Source organism: Symphodus melops (genome assembly GCF_947650265.1).
Source record: "Symphodus melops genome assembly, chromosome: 12".
NCBI lineage: Eukaryota > Metazoa > Chordata > Actinopteri > Labriformes > Labridae > Symphodus > Symphodus melops.
The window spans coordinates 14,847,596-14,872,548 of NC_136702.1; the positions used below are offsets into that span (position 1 = coordinate 14,847,596).

General features: G+C 38.7%; 1 protein-coding gene across 1 annotated transcript in view; it reads left to right on the plus strand.

The window, feature by feature from the left end:
- epha6 (eph receptor A6) overlaps nucleotides 1-24,953 on the plus strand; it is a 152,397-nt gene that overhangs the window by 4,263 nt on the left and 123,181 nt on the right. The window contains exon 2 of the mRNA XM_079357760.1: nucleotides 6,305-6,369. Coding sequence (XP_079213886.1) covers nucleotides 6,305-6,369 — 65 coding nt within the window. The remainder of the gene's footprint in view (nucleotides 1-6,304; nucleotides 6,370-24,953) is intronic.

The window sequence follows — 24,953 nt, forward strand, 5'->3', positions numbered from 1 at the left end:
TATTTGAAATTTGGACAAGGCTCTTTTTGCCTTTCTTGTGACTCACAAAGAAGGGATTTCACCCTTCTGCCATGTGTATTCTTTGTCAGAGTTTGAGGAGTTATTCTCAGTATAACTCCAGCAGACTTCAGCTGAGTGGGGGTACAGTTAGTCCAAATCGGTAGAGTTTTACAAGCTTTAGAAAGTCAGTGAACCCATCGACAATATCCTTTAATGTTTGGATACACAAGGTTTTAACATGAATGTCAAAGAAGACACAAAAGGATGTGTTGCTGACTGTGTGGCAAAAATAGCAAAAATTGACTTTAAGACTCACTTGAACAATCTCAATAATTTGACATTTTTAAGGAAAAGTGACATGTAAAAGATGTCTTTGTGTGTGCACTTCCATGTGGTCCTCAAGGGGGGTCCAAATCTGATCTGTGGTGCCTTTCCTGCCTGTCAGTTACTCTCTCTCCCTGATTTCTGACTGTATTAGCGCAATATTTTTTTTTTGAGAGCTTATTTAAAAACTCCTGTTCGCTAAAAATGCCACCTTCTCGCTCTTAATAACTTAAGAGTTTTTTGGTGTTGTTAAATGTTTGATCTTGGTCATGTGTGGAGAAGTGTTGACAGTCCTGTCATGCCTGTGAGATTTCCTCAGCCATGGATAGATTTCCATTTCACAGCATATCATCCCAACACTTTGTTTACACCACTAAATGACAGTGTGCAATCCTACTGATAAACTCACCAAATCAATTTTCACAAGTCTCTGTTCATCAAATGCTGTTTGTCTCTTAACGAGACTCGCTGTTTACCGGAATGGGTATTTTGGGAGCACACAAATTGAAAGGTTTTGTTTTTGTTTGGGAGTGGAGCTTTTTTCTGCTGTTGTTGAACCACTAGTGCTCAACTGAATACTAAAAATCTTTCATCTATCTTTCACTGCAACACAAACCAGGGTGTTGCGATAACAACATGGTTAGTAAGATTTACCATCAATGAATACTCAAATAGCTCCAAGTTAAACATCTCTTGCACTGAATCAGCGGTAGGTAAGATTGTTGCAAGGTTGCTGGCTTGATCCCAGCGCCTTCCGTACACTTGTGAAAGTGTCCTTGGGCAATAGACTGAATCAAGAGTACAGAGTGTATATCCTGTATGTTTTAATAGGGCTAGTTAATTACAGCTGGAAAATTGCACACACTCTTTTGCCATATGAATGTGTGAATGTTAATTTACTATGTACATAGCATGACTCTAGAAATCCCTATATGTCACCCAACCGGTTATAATTATGAATATTTAAAGAGCCATACTGAGCCCTGACTAAAACAAACAAAAAATAGCCTAAATAAAGTTTGTTTTATAAGTTATCTTGCTGTTCTTGAACAGAGAAATGATTTATGCACCTGTAGACAGCCTCTGTATGTCTAAGAGCTCAAATGGCTCCCAATGTAATTTGCATAAGGTAACGCTGGATGAGAATGCCTTCGTCTCTGTCGTTATTTTGAGGTGTTTGTGTGGCCTGTGTGGGTTGTAGGCCAGACAGGAGATGTCATCGTTCTACTGGAGCACAGGTATTTATGAGCTAGCCAGCTCATGGTCTATTTATATCTAACCAGTGGTGGTCCCAAAGGACCCTCAGCTCCAGGCAAGGTTTGTGGGTGCCTCGCTGAGAGATAACTTTATGGATGGATAGAGACACAGAGAGTGAATACATGGTCTAGTACACAAAAGGTAGTTATAGTGTACACTGGCAGGTACACTGCGTAGTTGTCATTTGCTCAAATCCAGAAGACACGCATGGTAAAAGTGCACACATGCAGTTAATACACTTGAGCACATATACACCTACACACCCATGTACAAAACATGTTACCTGGAAACAGTTATCTTGAAACTCAGGGGTGTGACACTTAGCAGGGCATTGAGAGTAAGAGCTGTCAGATGGGGCCCCATTAGGGAGGTTTCCTACTGTCATTGCAACATGTGCACATTTTAAGGCAATGCTGTGGTTTAAAGTTGTTCAGTTATTGGGGGGCCCCCTACTGGCCTTGGGCCCCATGCAGTTGCCTGCAATGCCTGTTGACCATCAGCACCTTGGTAGAAACTTTGTCTTTATATAGTTTTGTTTTTAAGTGGATATACCAGCTTCATGGTGAAGTATATAAAAAAAATCTTGTTTTTAGGGATAGTCTGTGTATTACTGCTGTTGAAGGTTACCTGTAACTGCTGTCATGTCACTAAAGTATAGTGTCATCACCCGAGACCTTACATGAGATGCATGTTTTGTGTTTTAAACAATCAAGCAATTTTCTCATTTTTCAATATACAGTATGAGGTATTTCATGCCTTTTTTAATGTGTGATACAAATGCACGTCATCTTAAAAACCTCTCCGTAAGACTTGTTTCCTTCCTCTTTTAAAGTTGCAGACACAAAACTTTTGACCCAACATTGCAGCGTTCTCAGCTGGATAATTTTCCACCCGGCCTTTCAGTACACATCAGCTGCTCTTTATTTATGGCAAAATGAAGTGTGAAACCTCTCACTGCACTGAGCAACACGGCCAACTCTCAGTAATTATGCATCCTCCAGGGACTGGGCTGCTAACCTGCCCACAGTAGTTTAATAGTGGCTATTAATGCCACTAGCACTGCCAGCTCCTTTGGCAAGGCCATGGCACAGACCAAGTGTTGGTGGGAAAAACGTCACAGAGACACTGGACATTACCCAAATCTGTTTAACACAGAGTTCATGTGGAGCTATAAGCTAGTAGAGCAGAGAGGACAGGCTAGAGAGAGGAGAATGAGAGGATCAGCATGATGCCTCTAGCTGGGGTGGCAGGATGGTAAATCAATTGCCTATTTTCTCATATAAAAGATTGTTCATTTTCCTCAGCTTTCCTCTGAATATGTAACATGGTAGATTTCATTAAATGTGTTGCTTCTGATGTTTTATTAAACTCTGTGTCTGGTTAAGTGTATGAAACATTATGTTATGGTCCTGAGGGATGGATCCATGGTGGTCAGACAAGAAGAAGAGCACTAACTGCTGAAACTGAATCGTTCTCAAGAAAAAATAAATAAATAAATAACAGGAGCAATGCGTTTTATGTTCCTTCAACTTATAATGAAGTGTATGTTCACTTTGATATGAGGGGTTCACATCTTATGATATCATTCTGTTGTTCAATCATTGATCCTGAAGTTTATGATCTTATTCTCACGAGACGTCATCAAGAACACAATTGCTTTTTAAACATTTGTGACACATAGAATCAGAATAATGAAAAACACGCAGAAACCTCAAAACACGTCGGCCAAAGTGGCTCAGGCAGTGATACCAGAGCGACTGAGAGATTGATTGAATAAAATGTGTCGGAGCTAGTATTGTACATGAATGTCACATGACTGATGACATCAGAAGCTTTAAACACACCAGTGCAACATTCAGATTGACAGTTTACAAAGATTTACAGCTAAACTTGCACAAACTGGCGTATTTATTAAGACAAGAAGATTATGGAATAGTGACATGTATAGAGTGGGTTTTGGGGTTCTAAAGCTGTACCAAGCTGTCACTGGGCAAGAGGCTGTGTACACCTTGGATTGGGAACCAGTCACAGGGCTGATACATAGAAACAGGCAACCATTCACACTCACATTAACTCCTATATGGGCAATTTAGAGTCACCCATTGACCCTAAGAGAACAGCTTTTGACTGTAGAATCCTCTGTCTGTCTAGGGTTTTCAACCAGGAACCTTATTGCTGTGAGGTAACATCGTTAACCTTTGTATCATTGTGCAGCTCAAGCATTTAGTAAAAGACGTCAGACTTAGACCTACTTAGACTTCATCAGCCTATCACTACTGTACTGCTCTCTTTCACACTAGCTACAAAATGTGTCTTTCTCTCTGTGACTGCATATTTCGCTCAAGGACTCTGAATAGAGATGACATTTTTACACTGCTGCCATTTAATATAACTGGGGACACATTTCTTAAAAACCCAATTTCTTATGTGTTTCAAGAAGGACACATTGTCATTTTGTGTTAGACTACACTCTCTGGCACATTAGAAAGTCCCACTCCATTAACATGAGCTCTGCAGCTCATTGCTTCTCTCTCCTTGCATATTTCAGTGGATTATTGGTTGGTGAGCCAATGACACCACTGCACTTAAAAGACTGTTATAATAAGGATTAAATATGTACATTAAACATAGACCTATTAGACTACGTGTAGAGAATAATATTTTTATGAACAATGGATCAAGAGGAGTCTGACATAATGATGAATCCCCTGATATGCATATAACAATATAATAATGTTCTCATATGCCCCTGATGAAAACCATGTTGATTTTTATTTTTTGTATTTTTTTATTTACTTTTGATGTTGATTGAAAAATATTGAAACACAAACAATCAACTTATTTGCAAAGAGCACTTTGGCATTATTAGCCTGTTGTTTTATGATGTGACACGGTACAATACGACACAACACTGTCTCTTTAGCTCTAAAGATGAGGATTAAGTAAATTTAATTTCCTCACATTTTTTATTGGTTTGAAGTTACCTCAGAATATGATTGTTTCAGAGCACCTCATTGATGTAGAGATGGGGTTTGTCATTACAGAAGAAGTCATCAGTACATATTTATACATATTTCTTTCTCTTGTCAAAAAGTTTGAATACAAGGATCTGCTCTACAAACACATTTCCAGCATTCATCAGTACTTTAGGTCTATTTTGTGTTCGCTGAGTTTGACTTCAAATTGAAAGTTCTTTTTTTCAGATCAGTTTGTCGGAATCCAAATAAAGGGCTGTATTTTAAGATTCAAGTGTCCCGTACTAGCCCCCTGGGAGATGACTGATGATAGTAGAGCATTTAGTTGTCAATGGCAGACGTTTTAATGTGAACACATACTGTGAAAACCTCAGTGAACAGAGTTTTGGCGATCTGTATCAACCAGGCTCCATGACAGATTACAAAAAAAAAACACAAAAAAAAAACCCCGCTCCTGCCATCCTTTCCGCTTGCCTTGATCTGAGAACACATCGATATAAATCTGTTTTTTTGGATTGATATTGTAATCTGGACGCGATGATATAACAACAATGAAACCCTTTCCTTTGATTTACATTTAGTTGTGATTTCTATCCGAGAGCAATTATGTTAATGGTGATTTATTCAGAAAATATTATCACTGATAAAGATTTATGTTGGTTTAATGAGCCCCCCAAGGACCACTCACAGAGCTGTAAGTGGACATTCATGTCGGACTGACACTCAGCCGTTATCTAAGGAAAAAGACTACGCTTTGATTTGTCAGATATCAGTATCAGCATTAGGAGCTTATGTGAGCCACAGCTGAACAATTACAATTTAGGTCAATGGCTGCTGAAGGACAAGTTTAAAGATGGAGATTTTGGCAACTAAAGATGAGATTCAACAAAGATGTCTCAGAGCATGTGAGAAAAATGATTGACTTTTAAACAGGCCTCTTGGGTCTAGTGTTGTTGTTTTGCCGCCAGCTATCCCTCTCTACCTGAATACCAATTGTTATTTATACCCACTTTATGATGCAGTGCATCCACACATAATTAGGACATAACGGTGTTGTCACATGAGTTGTTATTTGGTACATTTGACAAGGCAACTGGAAGGGTTCCATGTAATATTTATAGAGTTGGTCTGTTTACTTCCTAATGTTGGCAACAGTTTAGATGATCACATTTTTATTATTTTAAAGTTATAAATCTGCTGTCCTTGAAATCCAGACTAAGTGTCGCTTTTTACCCTACCTGGAAGGTTAGACTCATATAAATACATGTTGCAATAAGATTAATTTTTTCAAATGAAATACCCAAACCTTTTCGTACAAATATAACAACATAAACACACACTGATTAATGTTTGGCACAGCTTAATATATTTTCATGTCATAGGAAGGGTTTGGGATAGATCTATCTCCTGAGCTGTTTCAGTTACAGGCAGGCGAAGAGCATATCACTGTGAGATTGGAGTAAAGCTGTGGATGAGATACAGGGATGGTTGTGGAGGAAAATGGACTGTTGACAGCAATCTGACTGCAATCCATCAGATCCCAAATTGTGTTGCAAGGGCTAAAAAAGTTTCTCTGGCATCACTGTGCTTATAAATATTCATTGAAGAAACTCATTTCTGTTAATATAAAAAATGTATAAATGAACACATTTATGACTGATATTTCAATTTCCAGTTGGAAAATAGGACTTTTTGTCTGTTGACAGATTGTTAATGGCTTTATTTTCTTCCTCTTTTTTCCATTTCAGTTGTGCTGCTGGATACAACGTCTGTACTTGGAGAGCTGGGATGGAAGACTTATCCTATAAATGGGGTAAGGAAAGCAATATGTTCCTTTTGTATTGATTGTACTGTACAGGGTGCCTTTTTTTCAAATGCAATGTCAGGACAACATGGATGAAATAGATAATATTGGCTTTAACAGAAAGAAAAGCAATAATCTATTTTATTGTCAGATTCTTGTTTGAATTTAAACCCCTCTGTTAACATTGAAAAAACTGCCACTTGGAGACAGATAACGACCCTGGGTGTCTATGAGCTCCTGTAATGTTTTTTTTTTAAATTTTCTCCATCTACGTTTATGTCTTGTTTTTGTCCCTTAAATGACAGACAGATACATGAATGGCTGTTTGAATGTTGGATTAAACACGTTTAAGGTTTAGCCAACGTTTGCAAAATCAACATTTAAGATGTAACAAACAATAACAATGTTTTTTTAGCAAAAAATACATTAGTAAGACTTTATTTCTGGCAGCATTTGTAATTCTAGTGATCCCGTTTTTATTGGACCATAATCGATCAATCAATCTTTATTTTTATAGCACCAATTTATGACACGTTTTATTCCAGACATTTTACAAAAAAAAACCCAGAATTAATAAATAAAACGAATAAAAGACCTAGCTCATTGTTTTATTCTCAAAAGACCAAAGATGAATCCATCATGAACAAATTTACAATGGTAAATGCTTCCTGTAAAGAGGCAGAAACCTTGAGCAAAACCATACTCATGATGAACAGCCATCTGCCGATAAACGTGTTGGCCTTGGAAAGGGGGGTAGAGGGGGATGCAGGAAGAAGGATGACAAACAGAGCAACAGCAACCACAATAGATAATATAGATTTATAGCTACAATGCTAGCAATAATGGTAAAATACTCTCTATTTTAGCATGTAAGTAACAACTAAGTATGTCTATTGTAGAGGTTGAAGTTGAGCAGCTCTAAGGTCCACTTCAATATTGATTAATTCTAAAAGATGGTTAGGGTGATTTTAATAGTTGTCACTCTTGGAAAAATGAAGTTAAAAATCCTTCATACAGCAAAAACTTTCATTTCACCTCTGGGTGCCTCTCAGTAACTTGTGTAAGGACTGTATGTACTGCACTTTCTTCTGGAATTTATCAGTCAACTACCCATAGGGTGTATTCCCATTTTGTTCTAGCATTAAGTGCTTTCAGTTCCTCAGAAGTTTCTTGCTGGCTAAAAATTTGAACTGTGGAAACAGCAGCTCGTGCCAAACCAAAGCTACTGGCATCATAAAATATAGATGTGCTGACAACAAACTCTTACATCCTGAGACCAAAACCTCATGTTGCATCAGTACTCGGAATCTCTCGCTGCTTTCAGAATACAAGAATGAGAGGTCAAAAAGTATGTATTTCAGTTGTAGTCAGAAAGCAGCAGCCGAGCCCAGGTGAGGATGGGAAGGCAGTTATTTTAGGGGGTACAGCACAGGGCCTCCTACCCTGTCCATCACACTACCTGACTTTGCTTATTCCATATTTTGCCATGTTTAACTCACACTGATTTCAAGAGTCATCCCCAAACAGCATTATCAATTGTGAACTCTTATGGAGGTACTTTTAAACATAATGGAGCCACAGTTTAAATACAACACAATTTATACAAAAACATTGTATGACTGAAAGATGGGAAATGCATTTAAATCTTTTTCATTCCAACAGCCTTTAATAACTTTATTAGCACTAAAACACTTATCTCTCTAATGTCACAGCTTGTATATGTACTGTAGTGTCTTTACCATACACCTGTTACTGTAAATGTGAGGGGGTTGATGTGTTAATTAGCTCATAACTACCATGAAACAGGTTCATAGAAAGAAATTAGTTGTAGAAGAAAAGAAGGAATTTAAATAACTGAGCAACCATCGTCTAATTTGAATGCAGGTGTAAAAAAAATAATAAAAAAAAATAAAAAAAGATGCCGCAGCAGGGTCATGCAGAGTGTCTTCTCCATGTCTTTACTACACTTTGAGCAGGATTCAAAGTCTCTGTGGATTTGGACTTTAACTGGTCCTCGACTGGAAGATCCCAAAGTCCCCCCTCCACCCCCGTCTATCTATCTCCCTGCAAGGCCCTCAGTGGCCCATATCAGGGTTATGGAGGTGATTACATCATGTAGGTCGTGGTGACAGCCGCCCACAGCGTTAAGGCAAGGGAGAGAGACAGCCTGCTGCCTCCATGATTAAGCTGTCAACCCTCTCCCCTCCTCACTCATCCTCTATCCTCCGATTTACCATTAATATTTAAGGCTGCGAGGTGAGAGGGCCTGAGGGAAGGTGTGAAGATCTGGGGAGGTAAAATAGTTTAAATCCCCCTTACTACCTGGGAGCCAGCAAGAGGAAGTCAATTCCCAGCATATTAGACACAGCCTGGTATCAGGCCGATACAGCAGTACACCATGTAGCTGCCTATCAGAGATGCACACTGCTTCTAGTTCCGCATATATACCGCTGTCTGTCAGTCCTGTCCCAATGCCCATCTTAAAATAATTTCATATGCAGTAACTGTTCCCACACGATTACCTGATGATGAGTTTGCCAGGACTATAGCTGGTCATGTGATATAAAATTCAAGGTGAAGTGGAAATTGAGGTCTTTGTTAATGGAGGAGTTTTTATCAAATGCCGGTAAACAACTCTTGTAAAAAAAAAAAGAGGAAGGTGAGTGGTTGTATCTGGAGGAAGGTTAACCACAGTTACATTAGTGGTGGACCACATTTATAACACAGGACACCTTGGCCTTCTGCATGATACCCCAAAAAAAATGTGTTTAGCAGGATACTCTAATAAACCTATAGCTGCTTATTCAATGTCAGATATTATGGGTATAAGGAGCATCAGCCATAAAAAAAAAAAGTCAAATGTAAGAGCATGGAAAGTTGTTGCACCCTAGTTTTTTAGAGTCTTGAACTGTCTCGGTGCTGTCTCAGAAAAGAAGGTGAGAAAAACATGAACCCCCTTGTGTATTTATCATGACTTTTTTTGCCGAGTTGTTTGCTGGTTTTCCATGCAGGACAAGTACTCCATACATGAATGTGTTCCAAAAATACAGGCCCATGGTGATGACTCAATCTGAGCCACTTTTTGAGGGTCCACTGTTGTTATTCTGTCTTGTGATTTCTAGAAGACTTTAAAAAAAGAAATATACAAGATGGTCACTGCAGAGGATATCACTATGAAGTGTGAGTGGCAATGATCCTTTAACAAGTCAGTCATATGTGTGAGTATGTTATGACAACAATCGAGATTTTTAGACGGGGACGTGTGGTGCAGCTCCCACTGCTGACTGTGTTTGTGAACAGGCCAAATAAGCAAAGCCAAAAATAGAAACTTCTATTTGAAACCTCTCTCTTTTCCTCGGCCTTTGTTTTATGAACATACTAGTCAGGGTGAAAGTTATAGGGAAGATTTAGCTGTTGGTGTGGGTTGTGTGAGGGTTCATTAGCAACTTCAGGCACACGTTCGTGCAATTATCAGAGTTGCCTGGGAATACTTTTGATTAAAATAAAAATTACAGGAAAAGCCTGAGATGCTCCAAACAGTTAGGTAATTACACTTGGTCTCCCCCATCACAAGAGTGCATCTCCCTGTAGGTCCACATGTTAGGCATCTCCAGCACACTGGAACACTATAAGCAGATGTTAAACACTGTGAACACAGACATACATCTTGGTCATGCCCAGCAAGGTGCCCTTTGATTTCTTTTTTTATACCTGCTCTGATTCAATCGACCCGCGAGGGGAAACAATGCAAAGAGGACTGCTGTTATGTTTGTTAATGACTTTACAGAATGTGGGAATATCCTCAGAGTAAGAAAACACACTCACCCTGAAAGGATTTACTCATTAGATTTGTGCATATTGAACAGCAATTGATCTATATCTTTCAAGGACTTTGACTCTGCAAACTTTTTCCCCCTGCAGAAGTTAATAATTGTGTGTGTTTGAGAATGCCAGCAGCAAGCTGATGCTTCAGTGGAATAGTTGTTTGGAGGTTGTTTCTATGAGGCAAAGATGTGTGTCTCTATTCTCGGGTCTTTCTCCTCATGGTCTGAAATGCTGAATAGTGATGAAAAACAGGGCGACTGAGGGCTGAATGAAAGAGAGGCGGAAAGAGGAGATGGAAAAGAGGGTTGATTTGGCGTCTGCATGCAGCCACGATAAGCTCCACTCAGAATGGGCAGACACTGCTGAAATATGCATGAGTCATTTCCCAGTGGCGGGTTGTGTGTTGGGGGGGGGGGGGGGGGAAGAGAAAGCATAGCAGAGAAAAGAACAGCTTATTCATTAAATTACATGAAACAGGCTTTACGGGATTAAGAATGCCTAATGTTGCCTTTTGTTTTCACTCATTGACACAAGAAAGGGAACTGAGTGGAGGCAGGTTAAAGGACAAGGAATGATGGTTGTCCTTCAGAAAAAGAGGGAATAATCCTATTTTTATCTTTTGTCAGAGGTCCCAGGCAGCCAATAAGTCAGCTCTCCCGGGGGCGTACAAACACTGTGTTATGTAAGCGGGAGCACATTGGTTTACTGCCTCTAGAACACAGCTCAGACAAATATTGGACTGTGCAACCTCGATACCTTACAAGTGTTCATCTTAGAGCAGGACATTTGTCTTTGTGTGTGTGTGTGTGTGTGTGTGTGTGTGCGTGTGTGTGTGTGTGTGTGTGTGTGTGTGTATCGAATGAGAGACTAGTTTACTTCAGGGTCTTTTTCAAAGCAGCCAGCTTCTAAATCATCATTGACAGCATTGATATGGATATGATGAAGGTTGTTGTTAAATTTCTAATGAAAATTGAGATTCAATATATCATTCATAAAATCAAATCAACATAATGTGATGTCTCAAGGACTTTGTCACCATAAAGCAACAATATTTAAAAGGGAAAAAAACTTAGCAGTGATATGGTGATTGATAAAGTGACTGAAAGCACAAAAAAACAAACAAATTCCACCAAATTAAATTAAATCTTTTTTTCTAATGAATGAAAACCACCGCATTACTTTACAATTTTAAGAATCAAACTTGTGGAGGTTAATATTTTGTGTAACAAAGTTTTTACTTGATATTAAGTTTCAGGAAATACTGTAGCAAGCACTGTAGTTATAGAGTCACACCTACACGCACTCGCTTATCTAAGCACCAAATATGTGGAAGTCCAAATAATGTCAGGCCTAAAAAAACAGCAGAAAGAATAAAAGAGAGAGGATCATTGTTGGCGTTAGTCCTTCAATAACACATTTTAAAAAGAGAGACAAAAACCAACTTTCTCTCTTGTTATGTCGGGTAACGATACTGATTCTGATTATTTGCCGATATTATCTTCAGTTTTGTGCAACAGCCTTTCACTTTCATCATGCAGGCTCTCCATGTGAGGATGCACCATGATTCTAAGCCTCTGTCTTTATCATTCTCCTTGCCAGTTTTGAGAACGTTTTTAGAGGACTGCTGTCAGATTTAGGCTTTGAGTTCGGAGGCCAGAAGATGAAAAAAAATAGCAATAGAAAAAAACAAGGCAGAGCTGAAAGATTGGAGGCCAAGTTTGGGAGAGATCGGATATAACATATCAGAGTGTAAATACATAAAATAACTAAACCACTGTACACACATTCAAGTGCTTTCATGCTCACAAAGGCGTCCTTTGAGGCTTCTTTACTTTCCACCAGAACTAATCCTTAATCTTTTTATTGCAATATTTAACCACAGTAATTGATTGCAACTACACGACCTAAGGCTTATCTCAAAGAACTTCCTCCTGCCCTAATACCATTAGCCTTGACGGAGCGAGACTGAACAACAGAGAGGGGGAGTGAGGGAAATCTGTATGTCAATGTCCTTCACAGCTTAGATAAACTTCTGTAAGACGTGCTGCTGAGTGATGGCCGGCAGCCCTGCAAGCTGGAAAAAAGGGAATAATCCAGAATCACTCCATTTCTCCCCAAGGAAGCTCTAATATAAAAAAGGTATGATGATTTAGCACACCAGTGTTCGTCTCGGGGACCTCTGCCATAACCGGGCTTAAGCAGTGCCGGGGGATTCCTTAATTGGCTTGTTTCTTGTCAGGGACACACCAAGGCCGATATCTAATGCGCTCCCACTCGGCATCTCGCTGACAGCAGAACAGATTCTGACAGCTTTCCAGGCTAACCCTCACCGTGTGAGGAATACATTGAAGCTGGGAAGGAGAAAGAGATTGAAAGTGGGATGGATGGAAATGCCGGCTGGATGCGTATGGGAAGAGGAGGAGAAAATTGAGGGAAGGGAGAGTGAGGAGGTTATCAGTGCTTTGAAGAATGTAGGGGCAGAATATATGAATGGGAAGCAGTGGCAACAAAGGGGATAAAATAGACAAAACGGTTTCTTTAAGACATATTTAGTTTAGATGAGCAGACTAATGTTTCTTTTGAAGAGTGAAAAGCTCTTTGCAAATCTTAAGAGAATATGATGTCTCAAGGAAAACAGGTGAAAAGGTCTCTCTAAATAAAAAAAACGAATACTTTTAGCAAATGGTTTCAAGAGTATAAAAAAACATCTGTGCTGCATTGCCAAGTCTTTTGCTAATAGTTTTTGAAGATATTTGAAGGCTTACATTTGGAACTTTTAGAAAGAAAGTTGTTAATACTCATCAACTGGGCAACATCAACTATCAACCATGTGACCAGGATACTTTCCTCAGCTGGAAACCCAAAGGGGATTTGTTTCCATAGAATCTATGTTAAGCAATACTACTGAACATATCCTATTGTGTAGGCTCCAATTCCTACGTGATTTCTTATTTGAATAATAATGTTTATGAATGCTTATATAAATGTTAAATGGAATTCAGCTTGTATAGCACTTTCCTAGTCTTCTGACTACTAGAAACATTTTCCATTCACACAAATGGCTGGTTATATGGCCCATCGAGTAACCAATTCCATTCACACACAGTCATACGCCCCTGACGCAGCAGGGGGAGCAATTCGGGGTTAAGTGTCAGACATGTTGCTAATAGCAGGAGTTGCGGATCAAACCCTCAACCTTCCAATTGAGAGACAACGACTCTACCAAATAAGCCACAGCTATAACCGAATGGTTGAAGTGTCCGTTTTTGTTCGAGAAGGAAAATGCACAACTGCAGGTTTCTGAACTTATAGTTTCCCTTCCGCAGATTGACATTTGAAATGTAGACAGATAATGTAGACAGATAATATGAAGTGTATCTCATAGACATTTTTACTGGTTCTTCCCTGGTTTAGTGATCAGCTGGTCCTGCATGGCAATTTGGTGTTTCAAATTCCACAGTGTAGTAATATTTCCATCAACCAATAAATCTGAATCGAATCAAGTCTACCAGTATTTGAAAAGAGTGGCGCAGTACAATCTGTAGGGATTAGTTAAAAATGTTAACCATTTAAATGTCACACAAAAAATTAAATAAATAAAAAACAATCAAATTGAATCTTGTACTGCACTCTATTGTAGTTAAGAACATTTTCAAGGTCTGAATCTGCTGCCTCTTGCTTTCTGTGAATCCCCATATTCTGATGGTCCCTTGGTAAGTGTCATGGTTGATGATAATGTCAACACAAAATATCAAACTAATAACTGCACATTAAACTTTACTTACCTGGCTAAGAATGATTGCAGCAGTCGATCGTCAACAACTGGTGCACTACCAAACCTTTTTTTAGTAAAACCTGAACTTGAAGTTCTGTGATGTCAAAAAAGTAGTAAACATAAAAAGGCAGAATGCCCCAAGTTTAAACTTACTTTTAAAATGTGCTAAAAGTTCAACCTAACTGGATTCAATAACTGGAACTTGAAAAGACACATCTGTATAATTTCATATGCAAACCTACTCATCATTTCATATTGTATAGTACATATTTGCACATTAATAGTTTCCATTTATTCAGTAAACCAACTCAGTGTAAATGTATTAATTGGTTTAGAAGATTATTCATGATAACTACTTTGTCAATGTTGCGTTTAATTGCCCAATAATATCATCTAATTAATTATCTGAGGAGCACTTTTTATTTCCCATTTTGAATTTCAAGTCCAATGAAAATGCTGTTTAATCCTGCAGAAAAATGTTTCAACCTCCCATTAATGTGTAATTTCACAGTAACAAAAGTCATACAAGTCCCTTTTCTTTTCTTTCTTTGTCTTCCTTCTCTTTTTTTATCCCGTCTCCTTCACCTCTCTGCGTCTCATTTTGCCCCTGCTGCATATTGACGTCAATGCAATGGATGCAATGTCAATGCTGGCAGAAAACTTTGTGCACTAAATGTACAGGCACAACACAGACAGAGGGACTGATGTACAGTAGGCTGCTCTATATATTTTTTCATGAATCATAATGCTAACCTTGCATCATATGACAAAAAGATCTATTTCAAATTGAACTTTTTTTTGGCATTCACTATAAAACTTCAGGTTAAAACAGAAAAACCTCTGTCATTACAAACAGCATTTTAGCAAATGGAAATAATGGAATGTAACACAGTACAGAAGAAAACAGCAATACTGATATTTTGTATTTAAATGTTTTTGAGATTACTCACTTGTATTTATATTTAGATTGTGTTTCAAGATAATAGAAACCTTGACATTGGGGTTATTCTGCCTGCCCTGGGATCAGTGCATTAAATAGTCCAGTGAAGAGAGAGAGAGATTTTCAAAGTGTTCGCGTAAATCCAAAACACAGTTTGCACTCTTTAAGGTTCATCACAGCCGAAACCTGCTCCCATGTTGTCAGAAACACACACTGAGTGTCTTTGCTGCAAACTGTCATCTTGTGCCAGGAATTATGACATGGCCAAATGTTTCCAAACGAACAGACATAAACTCATCCTCCAGCGTTGCGCATTGCAGTCTGATCAGCTCCGTGGGGAGATCCACGTCCTTTGGGCTTAGTAAACTCAGTAAAACAGTTTTTAATATGAGCTTAGCACTCCGCTCTGCTATGTTTTTTTTTTGCATCGTATTCTAGCGCTTTCTTTTTATGCGCCATGATCTTAAGAATATTATAGAACTCACAGAAGTTGTTGTAACTAACTTTTATTCATTTTTAACAAAAACTAGGTGTATATTATATTGTACAAAGGATAAACATAATAAAAAAGTATATATAAAATATGATAAGATATATTCTGGTGTATAACCAAGGGAATATTTTTGGTTCTTATATTGAAGTAAATCATGTTGCACTCTGCTCCAGCAGGATCTAATTGAAGACACTTCCACCTTCTTTACACACACTCACAAGAACATTGACTGCTAATGACTTCACATTGTCCCCTCCCTTTCATACGCAGCCACCTCCATGTAGAGTGCTCTCACACATCACCCATCAACCTTTCTTTTATGCACATTCAGTAGTGTGTGTGCAAGTATTTTTCACACACACAATTGCAGACTCATACAAGTGGGCACACACACTCCCATGCACACATGCACTTCACAAGGAACAGTGAACTGTACCTTAAGGAAACCTGTCCAAGGTCACGGTGCTTTATCTCTAGTAGGCTGTTTACTCCTGTCTGTTTCACTTGACTTACATCAGAAAAATGTATTACAATGACATTGACGCATTTCAACTGTATCCAGACCTCGGGCTCATCTCGCTCTACTTTTTGCACTTTTCGAGCATTGAGAGTCGGCTGCTCACAGACCGAAAAATACATCACACCTGTGTACCAATGCCGGCAAACGTAAGGCTGAAAGTATTTGTGGAAATGTTTTCAACACTAATTACAACTGTTTCCACAGAATAACTTCCCCTAATCAATCACTATAGATGCCGTATTGTGGCAACAATGCTTCTCACACAAAATGCTGCAGTTGGTTGCGATGAGGTTTGCAGAGGCTTTCTGTTCATTTATTTTTACCTTTCAATAAGCTCAAAATATTTCTCTAACTTCAAGCCCCGACAAGTTTAATGCACATAATCCTGCTAAATGACATGCTGCTATTATAATGCCTCTGACATTTGAGGCATCTGAGCAGAGAAATCATTTCAGACTTTGCAATTATTAGTATTCGAATTGCCAGAAATTTGCATTTATATTTAGGGTCCCCTTTTTGAATTCATTATTCTTTTGAATTTCAAGGATTAAGTCTTGTGAAAAGTCATATGGTTTTGCTTTGTCAGTTTTGAGCGATGATCTAAGACTTTGGTACATTCATTTTAACTGGAGAAGCTGAAGAAAGTATCACTTGTTTGTGCCCCAGATAAGATTTTCATGTGTCTTTCTGTTGGACTAAAAGAAGATTGCACTGAAATCCAAATTCAACTTTCTAAGATACTTATTTCTCTAGTCAGTAGTTGAGAGCAATCTCCCTTAGATATGAGAGCCAGACTCTTTCTATCAACAGTCGAACATCTTTCTTTGTCTCCCAGATTATGTGTGGTTGATTGAAACAGGATTTTTCTTTGGGCCTGTCTATATAGTCTTGTAATAGCTTTGTGCCTAGGAGAGCAATCGCAGTGCTCCATCAAGCTCTGACACATCCATTTGTCACACTCTCTGTGGTCAGATAGAACAGCTAGAAAAGATGCGCACACACACAGAGTTGTAACTCTCAGAAAATGTGTACCTGTCTAAAGTACATATGGTTTTATTGTATTTTTGATGCTGCAACAGAAAAAAACACACATCCTCAACGTTTATTGTTTGGACACGGACATGTCAATGCTGAAAGAGTTCATTCAAAAGCGTCAAAGCCAACAAGTGAATAGAATGTTTCAAACAAAATAATCAACACAAAGTCCTGTTTTATACCATGCCTCCAATGCTGCCAGTAAACAAGGTAGTATTGAAAACATGTTTTAGGACAACAGGAGCATAAAGGTGAATAGGTAACACATGTATGATGGTTTTTTTGTAGCGTTCTACTTTTATACTTGAGAATTTAAAACCAATAAGAAACATTTATTCATTTATTTAATAAAAAATGACAACTAAAAACTAAAGCAACATTAAAAAAACAAAAAGAATGGTTTGTTTTGGTTATTTTGTTCATTATTGTTTTATGAGTAATATGCCAGTCAGGATTATGTTTGCACCAATTACAACCCAACCTGTCAGCTCTGAATCATTACACAATTCAATAGATGTCACCTGTTTGTAAGAGAGGGTGACGGCTCAGGTCACTGAATGAGAATGGAAAATCTCTGTTTAAAATCACAGCACTATCACAGTCCCCGTTAGTGTCCACTGTCCTGATAATTAGTTTTATCTTTGCATGACTTGGCAAAATACAGATCAATGCCAGTTTCTGTCACACCTGTATTACACTCCGTTCAGCGTAATGCTGTTGCAGCACACTGTTTGTAGCTGGTTCATTACACCTTAAAAAAAGTTTAATGGTGTCCATTGAGAGCAAATAATTTGATGATTTTTGATGATTTTTTTTTTTTTTTTTTTTTTTTAAATAGATGGTATGTGCTGTTGCCCATGAAACAGAGGGAGACGGCAGGAAATGTGCCATTTCGCAGTGTTTCAGATTAAAATGACATTAGAGTCTTTTGGAGATTACATATGTTGAAGGGCTGGTGGGCCATACAAAAACCTTTCATTTTATATCTTCCATCCTAACACCCTCAATCCCAGTTCAGACCAATGGGAATTGTGGTTGATATGAGTTCTGCTGCATTCTGTAAGAAAATACTGGGATAGAAGATTGATCACAGCACTGCAGGACAAAACCTCCCTCCCTTTCTCCCTCCCTTCTCTTCCCTTTCACCCTGGGTATCAATTTACTAAACTCACAACGATGGCAAAGTCCCGGAATCTAATATCATTTGTCTCCAAGACTTCCAAAACCCACTTATAAAATGCATGTCTGGGGAGAAAGTGAAGCCAAGACAGATCACAGGCAAATGCATTATTAGCCAGTGATCTGTTATTTGGCCCCTGCGGATGAATTAGAAGTGAGGTCACCTAAACTGTCACCTTTGAGGAAACACTTATGGACGCTCAGCTAGTTCTACTTGGCTTGAGTTCTCAAAATTGTTTGAATCTGTAAAATGTGTGACGGTCAATTTAATCAAGTAAATGAAGAAATTCAACAAAAGCTTTGCACATCCAACCATACTGATATAAGAACTACATACAGTATTTGCTGTGTTTTACTACTTTTTACTACTTTACTTTACTATACTAGTATCAGTATCTTCTTCAATACTGCCTCCAATAAGTTTAGATAATGTGTGATATGATACGGTTCCATCCGATTCAACATTAATACAAGTTGTATTACGCTACATTATGGGACGGTACGGTAATGTAGGGTACAATACAATACGGTATGTTATGAAATAGGGTATGGTACCACAGTGTGGTGTGGTGAGATACTATACAACAGGATGACACCATACAAGAAATTTAGTGTTTTCAAATCTTTAGATATATTTCCACCATCCCTGTGTCTTGTGCGAGCATTTTTTCATTGATATTCTTCTCCCTCTTCAATGAGTTAAAGCTGTGATAGAAAAGAGACATGGTTGCTTGGCTAACATTCATCCCCTAAGGTTCCTCAGTTTATCCTCTCCGACAACCTTACAAGCAGAAACAGAGGGATAGAGGGAAACATCTTGTTTTTCTTCTCTGCTCTCTGGTCTTACTTCAATCTAGATCCTGGAGCCAACATGGGAAGGTGGGCTGGGGCGCTTGGGGTCAGAAGATAGTTCCTGTTAGAGAGATAGAGTTTCACTGGAGATAAATGTATTGCCTGGCAAGCTCTCTGAAATGCACTTAACATTTTATAAAAATTCTGAGGATGCTGAAAGCCGTGCCTTACCACATGCTTTCTCTTTGCTGCTCTGTCCTAATTGATCGAGCAGGCCAGACAATCCCGTTTTGTCTGCACTCATTTCCAGTCAGGCTTGTTTAAGCTTTACAAACTGGAGTCGGATGGCTTTGCTAAGGGAAGATGACTCCTTCTGTTACCTGGCATACAGACTGATAGACGGACACCAAATTAAAACCAAGGTGACCAAAAAATGAGCAGGCAAGAAGCTGCTTTGCAAGGTTAAAGAGTGCATATGGATTACTTTTTACCTCATAAGACATCCAAATGGACACTTCTGTTTAATCCTCCGTTTAAGTAATGATTAAGTAACCCTTATCTAAATGTTTCATGTACCTCCTTACGCATACTGTAATGTCATTGAATTTATACTTCTCCATAGGAAATGAATCATAAGCAGAACATTATAACCTTCTAGGTATGACAGATATCAGCTACTAGGTGTTACGGTGCATAAACCCGTAGACTAAGTGTTTCTCAGAAACTTGATTTATCTCCACAGCATCTCCAACTCTGGGGTTTCCTCTTGAAAGTTATTAGGATTGATGGCAAGAATATCTTCTGATTTGGGCCCGAAGGCCCAGCTTACCCTATTCCACCAATCATTGAAGATCCCAAAGAACTTCATGTGTTGATGGTGACTCTCTGCTAAGCGCGGGTAAAGGTCAGACAAGCTGATTTCCTCGTATTCACCATGTCAATAGATTGACTTAAAGGTCCCATCGTATGCTTTTTCTGGTTCTATATGCTCTTCAGTGTTTTTTATCCGGTGTCTTGTGCATGTTTAGGCACATCTCTTCGCAAAAATTCAAAATCCGCGGAACCGCTGGTTCTCCTACCTCCTCCTGTTAGCAATAGAAATACCTGCATGAAATGCCAGGTAACTAGCCCCCTTTGTTGAAAATGTGTGGAGTGACGTCACAAGACAAAGATCCCACTGATGAGCCAAGCCTATTGGCTCATTTTAGCAAGCTCAAGCTGCCCTCGGACTGACTGTAGCATTCCCAATATGGTTAAAGCAGCGGGAAATATCCAAGAACAAAGCTGAACGACTGAGCAATTACGAGAGAGGAGATCGGCTGACCAATCAGATCAGACTTTGCACACGCGGGACCGTCTTTTTTTCTGTTTTTTACATTGTTACTAAACTCTTTATTTAAATTCAGTCATTCTGTTTGGCCAGATACATCTTGTGCTCCTATGGTAAGCATTTTAACTTCTGCATCACTGGCTTGGTAAATGTTATCCCTGTGGCACGAAATAATAAACATATCATCAAAGTTTATCAATACGTTAATAAAAACCTCTTAATCAAGCAATGCTTTCCTTCTCAGCATGTTTGACATTTCACCTGTTGTGCAGAGGCCGAGCTCGCACAACAATTTGTCGTCAGATGACGCTAATGAACAGCCACTGTCAAGAATATCTGTCATCAATAAGTGCCAATTGAGTGGAGAATAAAACATTTATTTGAATTTATTTAGAATTGTAAAGGGACATTTTGTAAACATATGTTCTGTAAAACATGGCAAACAGCAGAATCACATAGAAACAGTAAATTTATTCTAATGTGCAATTTCTTTGTTAATTTTCTATGTGCATAATGTTATCACAATTGTTCTCATATCATGCAGGCCTAACTAACTAACATTTTAACAGAAAGAATTGGCATGATGTGGCACAATGCACTCAGCCCTTTATGCAATAAAGATCGGGGTTTGATCAGCTGGTTAATATAGTGCAGAATTTGCATGCTGTCCCCAACCCTGCCATGGTTTCACCAATGTTTGCAGAAAAAAGTCTGATCATTATAGGGACTCTGACTTGCCTGCTGGTGTACATATGATTTATATCCAGCTCTATGTTAGCCTTTCTCATGGTCGTTGTCTGCTTGTAGACAATACAAGACTATAATTCGGCACCTATTAACCACGAAGCCAGGAAATCCTCTACACCGTGTCTTTCTGGAAAATAGAATTGCGGGAAAAATAACAGCACAGCAGTAATGCCGATAACAGTCTGTTGGAAAAGGACTTGCGATAACTAACAGATTCAGTTACACCAAACTGCACCTCTAACTGGAACTGGTTTGTGCTCTAATCTTGTTAAGGCTCCTTACAGTATTTGGTCTTGAAACACTTTGCACACTATCTATCTAATACAACATTTCCTAAGACTTTCTACTGAACAATAAGAATGTCTCACTTCTTTATGTTTTACAGCTGAATGCAGAGTACATCTTTTTTCTGTTTTGAGCTGTTTGTAGTTTCAAACAATGCTCCAGGTTTTTTTATCGGGACAGTAATCCTTTGTATAACAACAAAGGTCACGTTTCAGGTAAAATGAAAAAAAGATGCACTCAACTATTGTATCGTAAAGTGTTCCATCGGAATGTGTTTTTTTTTGGCAATCACTCTGCTTTAGCTATAAGACATACATTCCACCATCATCAGCCTGCAGTAATCCCTATAATTACCGTAACCTTCAAACGACATCATACAACCTCCTCTGACTACTGACCTCCTCTGAGTATTTTCTGTCTTTTAAAAATGTATTCAGTCATACCTGGCCCCAAAGTGTACATATATGCTGAAACGCACACACCTGTTCACATAGCTCAACATTCACCTTGCTCTCTTTACCACTTTTCCACTGTCTTACTATCTTCTGATTCTTTTGCTATTCATCTCCCCCTTTCCAATCCTCTTGATATCTTTCTCTCGTTTCTTCAGCTTCGCCTCCCTTTCTCTCCCACCCCTCGTCTCTCTGACAGCATCTTCTTAACAGAGAGCAGCAGACTGTGAAAACAGGCGCGAGGTGCGCGAGAGATGTCTTGTGCCTGTTTGTGTGTGTTTCCATCCTCTTTGTCTGCAGAATCAGGGGGGTATGATTAACTAAATCAAACATCACAATTGCTCGATATGATTGTTCTTATTGTGTTACCAGATGATGAAGTTATTGCATGTCTTCTCATCAAAGACCTCTCTGACTGACATTCTCATTCAAGAATTTACAGCTGTCAAAAAAGAAAGCCATCACAAGGGAGCTGCAGCAGGTTTACATTTGACTTATTGTGTCTTTTTTTTTTTTTTTTAAAGGGACGCAGGTGTACACAAACTGAACAGAAAAGTACTTCATGGGTGTAATATATTACAAATCTAGTCTAGTTTATAGGGATTAGTGGGGGATAAGTATAATACCAACATTCATGTGATACAGCAGCATTTACTGTAAGGGCCATTCTCTTTGCCGCAAGGGTCACGTTTTATAGATTGTTTTGGTTCTTTCTTATGTCTTTAACAATTGTTGTTGGAAACATAATATTATGGTACCTCAATCAATATAACATGGGTGCAGCAATATAGTTGTTGTGTGTGTCCAAGCAATAAAGCAGATTTGAGTTTAATTGAATTGGGACTGAGAGCATTGGCTAGCAGAATGAGAAAGTGGTGACCTTTTCTGCAGTTTGAAATGCCAGAGTTGTCTTTATCATTGACTCCAGTGTTTGGCTTTACATGATACAAGTTAGCCCCTGTGTTTGACTCATCATCTCGAAGAGATGCTCAGAAGATATGTTTGCTGAAAAACGATATTTATGAGTGAGCCTGCTGATTGAGGGTGAACAGAAATCAAAGTACCATCTCTTTTAATCACTCAAGAGCCATTAAATTAAGCAGCGTAACATTTACACTCCTCATTGAACTAATGTTATGGGAATTCTCCCTTCATGCATGTCTGTACAGCATGCTTTTCTCTACCTGGGTGACCTGGTCTTATCTGAGCTGTCTATGTCTGCAAACTGCTCACCCACCAGCAAAGTCTGTGTGTGTGTGTGTGTTCATTGTACCGCTGCAGCCGTCACTGTGATCTCACATCAGTCAGAAGCTGCTGAGCCACACATTGACATTCCAGACTGCCTGCCTGCCTGCCTCTCTGGCAAAAATAGATATGTAAAACGACAAGCTCTTTCCCCTCGATTTTTTTTTTCCCACGCAGAGTTTGTCTGAGCTGGTGGGAGAGGGTGGGGGGTAGGAGAGACAGAAAGGTCTCTGGTCTGTGTCAGGGCAGATGAGAAAGAGTCAGCATGTGTGGAGGGGAGAAACATAATTTAGGCAAATGAGATAGAGAAGGAGAGCTTAAAAAGAGAACAAGGTTCATGCCCTAAACTAGCGTTGATCCTGCCAGCAGGTAGGGTTTAACTGTCGGCTGGGTTTAAAGCTGCTGATGATTGATATTCTTTAACTAAAAATTACAACTGTGCTTCAAAGATTTTTCGCAGGATTTAGTGATTTAGTTAGCTTAAGGGTTGAATTCATTCTACGACAACTGTGAGTTCCAAGTAGACAGTCTAATTGAAACAGAGACTTTACAGGCATGAGTTCTAACTGGAGGACAACACTGACTCTTACTTTGATATTATAATTCGGTTTGCTACATTTAATTAAATAGATTTTTATCACTTTAGCTCAACGCCCGCCCATTTGCTTCGGCTGAGAAAGGATTACAGATTTTGATCTCAGTGATTCTGTACTCAGCGATTATTAAAGAACTTAGTCAAAACCTACTACAATCACAATGACAGAGTGAACATGCTGATGCTAAGCAGCTAAATGCAGTCATTCAGTTTATTTCATTCTCGACCAAAGCGGTGCACTATCTGACCAAAAAAATGACAGGACCAGAAGCCGTCTTCCCTGCAGCTGTGCTAGTCAAAAGGTTTGATGTGGATGAACCTTGAACATTACACAGAGAGGGCTTAAATGAAGAATCCTCTTTTCGACTTTAACTACAGAAATTGTCACAACATTCATGTGACAATGGATTTTTCCTCTCTTACCAATGCATTTGAAGTTAAGAGGTTTGGTTGTGCTACAGAACAGCAGTGTGAGAGGCGCTTACTCAAGGACATTCTAGCACAGTGGATGTCTTTGAAGCAATGTGTTTATCTGGACTGACTTTGTTTTTCTTTGACGACAAGGCATTCAGCTCTTCATTCAAAATGAACTTGTCAAAGTACCTTTAAGCATTTGTCTCATCAAATAACAAGCAAAAAATAAAGCTTTGCATCCATTACAGCTAGCACTGATTGATTCAATACAACATCAGGAAGATTAAAATAAAGCTGCTATATAAGCTTGATCAATTGGGACCCTCCACAGAGGCAATTATTGTAATGGACATAATAATATGTTAAGACAGAAATTACTGCAATAGCTACTGTAATTCTGAGGTAAATAAAATACATAGCATATGATGGTAACTGGGAAACACATGGCTCTAAGAAGCTACTAAAGAATTGTCATAATTCTATGATAAGTGACACTACTATATTTCTGTTATTTTTCATAAAAATCATGACATTTATCATCAGCTATCACACTGTCTTATAAAGGACAAGATAGATGAGACTTTACCAGGTAAATTAATTTGGTATAGATGATTTATGTTATGTAGGGATCAATAAAATCTTGATGGATGGCTCTGATCGTATAGAATCAGTCTGATGGCCAGCAAGTTCAGTCAGCTGGTCTCACTTCTATCCCCAGTACTCTCACACTGTGGGCTTTATGTTAAAGGGAATGTACTTTCAACACTTTTTAAACGTTCAAACTTCTGTTGTTCTTTTTTGATTCTCTTACAAAACTCCAACATGCAGTAGTGTCAGGAAATTTTAATTTCTCGGCAACAAGGTTGTAACATTGTCTCATCTTGTATCCAAACACTGAGCGTGCTCTGTAAAGGCCCACATGATTACAAATTGAAAAGATAACTTGCAAGTTCCAAATGATAAAAA